The sequence below is a fragment of the Dreissena polymorpha genome, chromosome 13 (assembly GCF_020536995.1).
Source record: "Dreissena polymorpha isolate Duluth1 chromosome 13, UMN_Dpol_1.0, whole genome shotgun sequence".
Classification (NCBI taxonomy): Eukaryota; Metazoa; Mollusca; class Bivalvia; order Myida; family Dreissenidae; genus Dreissena; species Dreissena polymorpha.
Genome location: NC_068367.1, coordinates 46,149,749 through 46,162,036, shown reverse-complemented (window position 1 = coordinate 46,162,036; position 12,288 = coordinate 46,149,749). Strand labels below are relative to the sequence as shown.

General features: G+C 33.2%; 1 protein-coding gene across 2 annotated transcripts in view; it reads right to left on the bottom strand.

Annotated features, from left to right (window-relative positions):
* LOC127854984 (DNA-directed RNA polymerase I subunit RPA2-like) overlaps positions 1-12,097 on the bottom strand; it is a 57,580-nt gene extending 45,483 nt beyond the window's left edge. For both annotated transcript variants that reach the window (XM_052390193.1, XM_052390194.1), the window contains exon 1: positions 11,942-12,097. In XM_052390193.1, coding sequence (XP_052246153.1) covers positions 11,942-12,013 — 72 coding nt within the window. In that variant the 5' untranslated portion in view covers positions 12,014-12,097. The remainder of the gene's footprint in view (positions 1-11,941) is intronic.
* Between the last annotated feature and the right edge of the window lie 191 nt (positions 12,098-12,288).

Below are 12,288 nucleotides of genomic sequence, written 5' to 3'. Positions count from 1 at the left end.
GAAAACTGCATTTATATCAGCATTGTTTTGACAAAATACTGGCAAGACTAAGCTCCCTGTAGTAATATGTATCATGTACAATGGTTCTCATAATATTGGCCCTTCTGATTGGTTGCTAAGATTTGTTGTTATGCGCATGGGCTTGTTCTGAAAAATAGTATCTTAATGGATAAACAAAACTCTTGCTCAGGTTGTTTTTAAAGTATTTTTACATTTTATTCAAAAATAAGCAGCATATAAAACATTTGACAAAGCTACTATTAATCCATAAACAAACTAACATAATTGTGTTATGTAATTTAAAAATCATAACATCACCCTGGAATTAGCATGAAATACTTTCCCATGAACACCGGAAATCATGAGAATGATCATTGTAATAGTCATGGATAACTATAAAATAAATAACAACTTCTAAAAAAAACAAAAAAAACATGAACATTCAAGCACTTGTTGAGGGTTTTCCGTAAAAGAAACAATAAAATGAGGGCCGATACTATGAGAATAAGAGATACTTGAAAAACATCATAGAAATCTATATTAACAATTTTATTGCATATGACCCGATGTGAGACTCTTCAGTGTTTTGAACCATTAACCTAGTGGAAATTATTAGATGATTTATATGGCATAATCTTGTAACATCTATACTTCAATCAAAATTTTCTTGACTTTTCTTACAATACTAATTAAAGCGAATTTCCAACAAGAAAAAACAAGCCTGAGTAAAGTAAACTCTACTCTAAGTCTGGACTGAATATATCAGAAATGGTAAAAAGGTATCTTCAGAGTACAATTATTTGGATTCACCCTAGTTCTTCTTGAATGCTCTGAGCTTTTATAAGAACATACGTATAGATCAGAGTTCTTCTTGTTAACCAATTTTTTACTGTCAAAAAATAATTTCTCACCTATGTCTATAAAATCGAGTCCAATCAACCGAATACATCGTAACAAACACAATACCTGTTATTACCTACATCAATTGTAAGTGATTTGTGGATCAATACTCAAAATAACAAGGGACAAAATTGTCACAAAACCAGGTTTTCAATGTGAAAAAAAGTCTGATAAAGGGAGACAACTCAAACTGAACTGATTGTTTATAATTAACCCCCTTTGTTTCAAAATAAATCTATTTCTAGTCATGGCGACCTTGAACTTGGAGATATTGACTTTATTCTTACGTGCCACACACCGTCCCATGATGGTGAACAAATGTGCCAAATGATTTAAAAATCTCACAATGAATGACATAATTATGGCCTGGACAAGCTCATTTATGGCCATTTTTGACCTTTGAACTCAAAGTGTGACCTTGACCTTGGAGATTTTGACATAATTCTTTCGCGCGACACACCATCAAATGATGGTGAACAAATGTGCCAAATGATTTTAAAATCTCACAATGAATAACAAAGTTATGGCCCGGACAAGCTTGTTCCGCCCGCCAGCCAGCCGCTGACATTCGCCAATCTAATAACCAGTTTTTTCTTTCGGAAAACCTGGTTAAAAACTTAAAACAAAAACCGTTATCAAACAGAAAGCCCAATTTATGAATTGACGATTCAAGCTATCTTACGGATGTTCTGGAGACTAGTCGGTATATTACCATTGCACATACTGGATATTTTAGAGCATGGTAAATATTCAGTATTACTGTTTCCTTACAAATATCATAACTTCAAGGAAAATTTGCGAATCTGAAACATTTTTTTTCAATTTTGCCAATTTACCAAAACGTGAAAAGACTCCTTTAAAGCTAGGAACACTAGGAACATGTTACTTGTTTTAAGATTGATTTTTTTGGATGCATTACTTTATTATTGAAACAATTATTATATTTTTAACACAATAATGTCTAAATATTGATTAAAAATACATGGTTATCAAAAAACTTAAAAAGCTTTTGCCTGTAATTTAGGTAGCACCTATAATCATATTATTCACATTATGCAAGCATTACATATAATTAGTTGCAACATAACAACTCCCAGCTATATTGACCCTCCGGGTTGCTGGGAGTTGCAACTGGTAAGACGATTTACTATAGAAATTTTACCGCCTGGATTCCGGGCGCTAATTTGTTGATAAAATTAGCGACATAAACTATTTTCTGGCATGAATTAACACAAATAGATCGTCAATAAATCTATAATGAGCAAATTAAGATAACTTACATGATATGGTGTGCTCGCAGAAAAAAGATTTTAATAAAAGTTCAAACATGTCAACCGTAAATGCAAATGTCAACTTGTTTGCATGTGGAACATTTTTTATTAACCAAAAGAAAAATTAAAGGAATGCATGCGGTGTGTTTACAACAACATGTACCAATAAATGGTTAACCTTTGCTTTTCTCCGAACATACAATTTATGTTTTTAAGAAAGTTTATTTTCAAATATTAAACATTTGTTTTAAATGGACAGAAATTTTCTATACAATTTGTTCAAATTTTAATTAATACTTCTGTTAATTGTATATGAAAAGCGGTCTTTGCTTGTTATTCTTGTCTGTTTATCATTTGTAAAATAAGTCCTCGACGTGATGTTGATGTACGCGATTTCAACTCAATGCTAGAAGATGTATCAAGCGAACTTCCGGTAAAGCTGATCGATTGTTATAATTGTTTTGTGTACGGAAACGGACAATTGGCGAATCGACTATTCAGACCTGATGGAATTCACCCAAGTAATTATGGATCAAGTTCACTTGTGGCAAGTAATTATGGATCAAGTTCACTTGTGGCAGCAATCAATGAAGTAGTGCATATAACTAAGAAAAGAATGCAGCAGCAACAACAACAACATCGTCAACTTGATCAAAATCAGCGGAGGCGAACTTCTAACGGTGACTTCAAAAACGGGCATCGTGAATACCGGAGCGCTAAACCGAACTTCCAATACGGGCTTCATGGCTTTAGGAACGGGCATCGTGACTTCCGGAACGGTTATCATGACTTCCGGAAAGGGCATCATGACTTCCGTAATGGGCACCATAACTTCTTCAGGCAGCATGATCTAAGGAACGCACACCTGGACACCCGGAGTGAATATCAGGATTGTCATAATGAAAATCGTGACTTCCGGTACGTTCGTCGACACGTCAATCATGAAAACAGTCGACACTGCACGAACTGTGGACGTCAAAATCATGTTACACGTGACTGCAGACTACCCAAAAGACAATAGGTTACTGATGACAGACGTACTACATCGTTATATAGCACAAATAAATTTGACATTCTTTCGTCGGTATGTAACCAATGTGACTCGCACAAATGTAAGTGTAGTTTAATTATTGCTAATGATGATACAAATCAACATAAACCACATTGCTTAAGATTGAATAATATTAAATGTAGCACAATAAATAATTTAGACACTGATATATCATCCCTGGATAGTAACGTTCTTATGGAATCTCACATACAATCTACTTTAAAATGTAACATAAATAATGATTATTATATTCCATTTACATATAAAGGTTTGCATATTATGCATTTGAATATCCAACATTTATTGCCTAAATTGGATGAAATTCGTGTTTACTTACACGAAAATAGTTCTTTAGATATAGTAGGCTTTTGTGAAACATTTTTAAATGATAAAACGGAGATTAATACAATATCCATTTCCGGTTACAGCATTGTAAGACGTGATAGGGCTATTTCTGCTGGAGGCGGTATAATAGTTTATATAAAAGATAGCATCTCTTTTGTACGTAGACATGATTTAGAAAGTGACGATATTGAATCTATTTGGCTACAAATCAACATTGTAAAGTACAAACCATATCTAATTAACTTTGTTTATCGCCCACCAAATAGCCCTCAATCTTGGATTGACTCATTTGAATTACAGATAAATAAGGCAGACATGGAAGATTGTAATATGTATTCAACCGGGGATTTTAATTTTCATTGTTTAAGCCAAAACATATTTAACAATAAGAAATGGGAAAAACTTATCACTGATTTTAATTTAAAACAACACGTGTCTTTTCCAACAAGGGTTACGGAACGTTCATCATCAATATTAGACCATTTGTATTCAAAATATGACAACATTTCCGAGATAATCATACCAAAAATAGGCATAAGTGACCATTACCCAGTAGTTTTTACATTAAGCGTCAAAGGTAAAATTGTTAAAACAGATGATCATAAAATTATTAAGTACAGATGTTTTAACAAATTTAATGAAATCAATTTTCAAAATGACTTAGCAAATGCTAATTTTGATATGGTTGAAACAATAGAGGATGCTAATGAGGCATTTGAAGTATTTTATAACATATTAAACTCAGTCCTTAATAAGAATGCCCCTATCAAATATAAAAAAGTGAAGAGATTACAACAACCTGGTTGGTACAACGAAAACGTAAAACAAGCAAGGTCTTTAAGGGATAAATATAAACGTGAATCTAATTGGCCACAATATAAGTTGTGGCGTAATAAATGTAACAGTGCAATCAAAATGGCTAAAAAAGAATATTTTTCGAATGCGGTACAAAACAAAACAAGTGCGAAATCGCTCTGGAAAACTATTAAATTAGCATCAAATGAACACACAGAATCCTCTATTTTGCCAAATGTAATAAGGAAGGATGATCGGATAATATCTGGTAAAACAAATGTAGCTAATGCACTTAATGATCACTTTGTTGACATCTCGAAACTTATTAAAAAGACTAAATTTGCTGAACACGATTTCCACTCACTAAAAACATATCTGGATGCTAAGCTAGAGTCTAAGCATTTCTCTGTTCAGTTTATTACCACATCAGAAGTTAGTACTTTAATTAATCAACTTCATTCAAACAAATCTGCTGGGGCTGATGGTATAGGACCCAGCATTCTTAAACTTTGCAAAGATTTCATTATACAACCAATCACTGCTCTTATAAATAACTGTATATCACATGGAACCTTTCCCGACATGCTTAAAATTGCAAACGTAATACCTTTATACAAGGGTGGATCGGTAGAAGATCCCAATAATTATAGACCAATATCACTTTTACCTACTATATCTAAAATATTTGAAAAGCATATAGCTAAACAATTGCATATATATCTAGAATCTACAGGTCTATTAAACAAAACCCAGTCGGGTTTTCGCAAATATCATTCTTGTCAAACAGCATTGATTAATATAGTTGATTCATGGCTTAAACAAATTGATAATGGAAATCTGGTAGGTACAATTTTCTTGGATTTTAAAAAAGCATTTGATCTTGTGGACCATAGGGTTCTTTTACACAAATTAAAACTTTATCATTTTAATGATAGTTCATGCGACCTATTTTCTTCATATCTCCGCAATCGATTTCAGTTTATCAAAGCAGAAAACACTACCTCTACTTGTAAAAGCATCATTGCTGGTGTTCCCCAAGGATCTATTTTAGGACCTCTTCTATTTCTTATTTACGTTAATGATCTTTCGCTAGATCTTACATGTGATTCTGCAATGTATGCTGATGATACAACATTGCACACTGTGGGAACAAATATTCAAACACTTCAAAATAAGCTACAAACAAATCTTTCAATTGTAAATGATTGGTGCCAAACTAATAACATGATTATTAATCCACTAAAAACTACTTGTATGGTATTAGGGTCAAAACGGAAAGCTCAAAACATGACAGATCTAAAACTTAAAATTTCAGATACAGTGATCAAAACAGTAAATTGTCAAAAACTTCTTGGCCTTTATATTGACAATACTCTATCTTGGAAACTACACATTAACAGCGTTTGTTCAAAAATGTCATCACGAATGTTTCTTTTGCAAAAAATAAAACCATATTTAACCCTTGAAATGCGTAAGCTCTTCTATAATGGTTATATCTCACCTATATCCGACTACGCATGCGTTACCTGGAGTTCAGCGGCCAAAACGGAAATTAATAGAATAGTCAAAATACAAAAGCGTTGTGGTGCACATATTTTAAATAAAAAGTACAGCACAAATTCAAAAACACTATTTAAAGATCTAAAATGGTTGACTTTCGAACAGCGTAATCACTATTTCACGTCAGTTATTGTATTTAAAGCATTTCACAATCAAACCCCAACATACATACGTGACCTTTTGACACCATCACAAAATATTCACTATAACTTGCGATCTTGCGAAAAGGGGGATTTAAAGCTAGTGCGAATACCAAAAACAAACTATTTCAAACAATCGTTTGAATTTTCTAGCAAAACAATTTGGAATTCGTTACCCCAATCTATACGTCAAACAAACAATTTAATTACATTTAAGAAAAAATTAAAAGCTTATCTTTCTTCCACACTTTATGAAATAAACTGAACATGCTTCATGTTGTTTTAGTAAATAACATTAGTTTAATGTTTAAATACTGTTCTTGCATAAATGGTTATTGTAGTTTTATGTCTGTCATTTTGTTTTTAATTATAATATATATCATTATATGTGTATGCATATATGATTCTTTATGTTTTGTTCTTATTGCTCAAGATGAAATATGATGTATTTGTTGTAAATTGTTTCTTGTTAGAAGACCTTGTTGAAAATAAGAAATGTATTATATAAATTGCATATTATGTAATTTCATCTGATGTATTTCTTAACAAGTCTATCTTCTTTAAATAAAGATTTTATTATTATTATTATTATTATTATTATTATTATATTCTCATCAGTGACACTAATCAAATGAAAATTTTTCATATTCCGTCGGCAAAACCGCTGTTACGTCTCTTTCTTTAAAGTTTGCCGCTATTATGTCTGCGTGCGCATGCTTTAGTTTCAAGTTGCATCTTCTTACGGACTTGAAAGATTCTCCTACGCTTTTTCTTTGTCGCCAATACGTAATAACAAGTCAACACTCAGTGCCTGTCGATTGCATCATTGGCACCGCCATTACACCGCATTTGTACTCGTCGATTCCATCAAAGAAACCGCCAGTACACCAGCATTTTTAGTTGGAACGTTGACAGATTTAATCCCGTCGCAGACAGAGCCAATTTTACTCAAGCCGAAGATATAACGTCGAAATGTCGTGTGCTAGCTGTGGCAAGGTATTTACTCCTTATTTCGAAAAACGTGTGTGTACAATTTCCCAAAAGAATATTACCAAAAGAATATTGAACAAGACGGTGGTATAAAACTCTCGCTTTATTTTAGGAAAACAGAAGGAAACTTCGTAATTTTTACGTTTTTAAGATGGGAATGGAGAAGTTTTACATGTACGCTCAATTGTACGAATCCGTGCGGCGTTTCCAGAGGGATTGTGACCAGATAGCGTTCCTTAATGGCAAATTGGAAGATTTCAACAAACGCTACGAAAGAGCAATACAAAATGAGGACAAGTGTTTCTGATACAAACTGCGCATGCGCATTTTGGTGGCTGATGGACTGCTGCAGACGTATTGTCAGTACGCATGCTTGAAGAACAAGATGCGTTTGTGAAACACAATGTCCCCATATATGACGTTTGACCTTGAAGGATGACCTTGACCTTGACCCTTCACCACTCAAAATGTGCAGCTCCATGAGATACACATGCATGTCAAATATAAAATTGCTAGCTTCAATATTGCAGAAGTGACATTACATGAGCAATTTTGACCCATATATTTGACCTTGAAGAATGACCTTGACCTTGACCTTTCACCACTCAAAATGTGCAGCTCTATGAGATACACATGCATGCCAAATATCAAGTTGCTATCTTCAATATTGCGAAAGTATTCATAAAATAAACGATTTGGGCCACATATATTTGACCTCTGACCGTGAAGGATGACCTTGACCTTTCAACACTTAAAATTTGCAGCTCCATGAGATACACATGCATGCCAAATTTCAAGTTGCTATCTTCAATATTGCAAAAGGATTCATAAAATAAGCGATTTGGGCCACATATATTTGACCTCTGACCTTGAAGGATGACCTTGACCTTTCACCACTCAAAATGTGCAGCTTCATGAGATACACATGCTTGCAAAATATCAAAATGCTATCTTCAATATTGCAAAAGTATTCATAAAATGAGCGATTTTGGCCACATATATTTGACCTCTGACCTTGAAGGATGACCTTGACCGTTCATTAATCAAAATGTGCAGCTCCATGAGATACATATGCATGCCAAATATCAAGTTGCTATCTTCAATATTGCAAAAGTTATTGCAAAATGTTAAAGTTGGCGTAAACAAACCAACAGACCAACAGACAGGGCAAAAACAATATGTCCCCCACTACTATAGTGGGGGACATAAAAACGAGGTTCTCGATCTGAGGTTTAAACTTTACGGCGAGAATCCCGTCGAGGGCGAGACTTTGTACGCGGGCATTGAGGAATACGACTTCGCCGCAGACGTCGCAAATGAGAGCGCGGAAGAATCGTAGAATCTTGACCGGTAAATAGTATGGCGCTATTTATGACTTCACTGATGCAACCAAAACATTACGACATACGATGACGCCTTGCGATCGGCCCATGCCTGACGTTACTTACGGACCCACAAAGACCTCAATTATTGCTTTAACATTTTTCATTCAGGTATTTTCAAATACACTTTTGTCTTGTACATATTTTGTGTAGTTACTTTCTTCTATGTTCATAAATAGTTTCATCTTAATTTATAGAAACTAGTCAGTGATCATTATATTCCTATCAAATAAACTTCATATTACGTTTCCATAATTGTTAGTGCTTAAAGAATTTAAGATACTGATCTCATAATTGATTGCTCAAGTCCAAATGTGTTATCTAGTCATAAGTAAGTGTTCTATCTTGTAATCATAATTTACTGCATAATTTTCATAATTGTTAGTGCTTAAGGTATTTAAGATACTGACCTCATAATTGATTGCTCAAGTCTAAATGTGTTAATTATTCATTAATAAGTGTTTTAAGCTATCTTCTCATGTTATCATAGTTTACTGCATGTATGTTTTCATTTTTGTCAGTACATAATTATAATGTGGTTTTATTGATCTCCTATTTGTTTGCTCAAATCCAATTGTTGTGAACTAGTCATATATTTTTCATCAAAATAGAAAGCATAATAAGTTCCTTAGGATATTCAAAATGTGATAATTGTCGATCAAATACTGATCTCACACGTGTTTGTTTCATGTGCTGTTGAATCGAGTCTCTTGTTATGTTTAAAGTGTTCATATATTGTTGTCATTTTCATCATGTACGACTACCTTAAAAAAATACATATATTGTTGACTAGTTTTAGTGCTCACAACAACTTTTTTATTGTGTTTATGTTCACGCATAATAATTAAATGAGTATATGACTCAAACAATACATTTTTTAAACTGATTTTATCTTGTTTTTCTTTCTATGACCACGCTGTTAACGAACATTGTGAGAAACTATACTAAACAATGTTCTCGCTTTTCAAATACATTCGGAAATATATTGGGATTGCACGAAAAAAAGCGTGAATAACGAAAAATAACAGAGTAAAACAACGTGATGGACACATACAATCTTTCAGTAGTTAAGTAACATACCTGTGCAATGACGGAATTATTGTTAATTAGATTATCCATAAAATATATCGATGGAATATATAATAACTTTTTTTTATAATAAGTAAATGTATATCGTTTTATAAGTTAATCAAGTACATAGAAAAACAAGTTGATTTATCATTTCATTATTAATAATTAATAATAACCCTAGAAACAAAAACAACATGCAATAAAAGCATATTACCACATAGCGAATAGCAATAGAAGTACGCTTACAAATATTAAAATATATATATATCGCTTTAAAACCTAAAAATTAAACTAGAAATTGTAATGTTTTCATGAAAAAAAACAGCATGTAAATATCATTGAGAAATGGTAGACCACTCCATGACAATCTTTATCTGATAGTAAAAATTACATTACGCAACAACATCAGATTAGCGACAATGTTCTAAAAGATAAGATGCCCGAATTGAGTGGCATGTTTATGACACTTGTTCAGACTGTTAATCAAATATCCATTGAGGGAGCACTTTTAAAGAAAACTGAATTATTATTATTTTTTTTTGAAAATTGAAGGCGTGTGTCATTGATTGACTGTTGTCCAAGCAACACTTTGTGCGTAAGCTGTAAAGTTAATCATTGGAATTTAACACAGTTAATATGTTTAATTATGTCTTACGACTTAAACAATTATCATTTGTCATCACTTTTTTATTATTATTCCCATGCTTTACACAGTCATCTTGAATTAAATTATTTATGTTTTTCAATAATAGTTTTTTCAACCCTCATTCACTTAGTAAAATAGTAAAAGTTACACCAACACCGCATTGTATCTTTATTTTAATAACAACTTGTTTACAATGCAAACATACACCAGATATTATTCAACTTAATTATGGAACGTGCCACTTATTTGATTGCAGCGAGAAAGAATGTCATAAGAATGTGTCCTAATTCAAACTACACTGTTATACACAATACAATTTCAACTGCTACCATAAGACCAGATCGTCAGATACTACGGTGAAAACAATTTGTGCAGTGTAACCTTTTCTTTCGCTTTGCTCTAATCGACAATTCACAGCTTCCGCCATAAACGATTTGTTATCAAGTTTAAGTTTTGAGCATTTCTCAACAAAATACACGCAAATTGATGTTGATTGAAACAGGTATTGTGTTTGTGACAATGTATTAGGTTGATTGAACTTGATTTTATAGACATATGTGAGACATAATTTTTTTACACTAAAAAATGGGTTAGCAAGATCTCTGAGCTGTACGTATGTACTAATAAAAGCTCAGAGCATTCAAAAATACGATACATATAATGCAAGTTGTTTTAATTTATGCATTATGGATATATTTACGATCTATTTGTGTTTATAAATGCCAGAAAAGAATTTATGTGGCTAATATTTCCAGAGCTCCAGATAAGGGCCGTACAGCCGTAAATACGGCTTTTTCATTAAGATTTACGCATTCATTTTTATAAACTGGACGTACAATTACGACTTTAATATCCCTTTTACGCATTTACGAAAAAAATCTGGCCGTACCAATACGTCCGCGCGGCGTGATTTGTTGGTCTCTAACCTAACGGCACTTTGCATTAATTTATAATTACCAAAAAATGTAGACTAGGTTCTGGTATTATTGTTGTCTATTCTGTCGGGTGATTTCCGGTAACTCGTTAACCCGTCAAAAACAATATGTCTGCGCGCAGGGAAGGCCGGGTAAACCGAAGGCGGTTAAAAAAACACACGTCATATAATGGCTACATACGGTCGTCTAACCATCCTGACCTTCCAACTGTAACCCCCAAAAATACATTGTCGCCCCGACAATAAACAAGTTGATTGCATCAGTGGCTAAAAAAACGTTAGAAAAAACAATGGTAAACGGATGAGACAGTGACATTACTGTTTATTTACTTATTTAGCCATGAGTTTTAATGTGTAGTTGTATTTGCATTATACTTTAGAATGGAAAACTGAATAAAGTAACTGTTTAAGAAGCTAAATATATTTATTATAATTGCTGCAATTCTGTAAAGTCAGTTATACACCCTTCAATATCCAAGAACACGGGTAGTACAGTACTACCTGTATTTTTGGATATGGTAGTACATGTACTAATTGATTTTCAGCGTTACTCCTTTTCTTTCTGCCAGTGGCAGTACCGTTACTAATTTCACAAATCCTTATCTGGAGCTCTGATTTCCGATTAAATTCCCGCGTCTTTACATGAATAAACTTGTAAGCAGTTGCAACTACAAGCGATCAGGAGGGTCAATATCTGGGAGTTGGATTATTGCAACAAGGATTCACCCTTACTTTGACTTTGGGCCAGCCGCCTTCGGCCAAAGTGGTGTTTTCGCGAAAACATATTACATCTTACGTTTCGATTGAAATGTGTGAAACAAACACAAGTAGAATTAATAATTGATGCATCTTCTACCTCATTTTGCGTCTTTTTCGGCTTGCCATAATCTGGAGACGTCAAATTTCTGTAATTTGGTTTGGTAGACATTTTCACGTGTTTTTATTGTTGTCGGGTCATTTTAGATGAGCGTTCGAAGGAAAATGACTATAGCGGTTAGGTAGTACCATATGTTTATAATGCCCAATATGCGATGCAAGTTATATGCATTATTTGGAGCCTAATTCAGTCAGTTTAATTTAAAATACAAAAAATCACACTCATCTTCACATTTCGAATATAAGCACATGCCAATGACAAAAAGTCAAAGTCTATTTATTAACGTACCGGTATTCAAAATGAATCATTAATGTGAAATGAAGTGG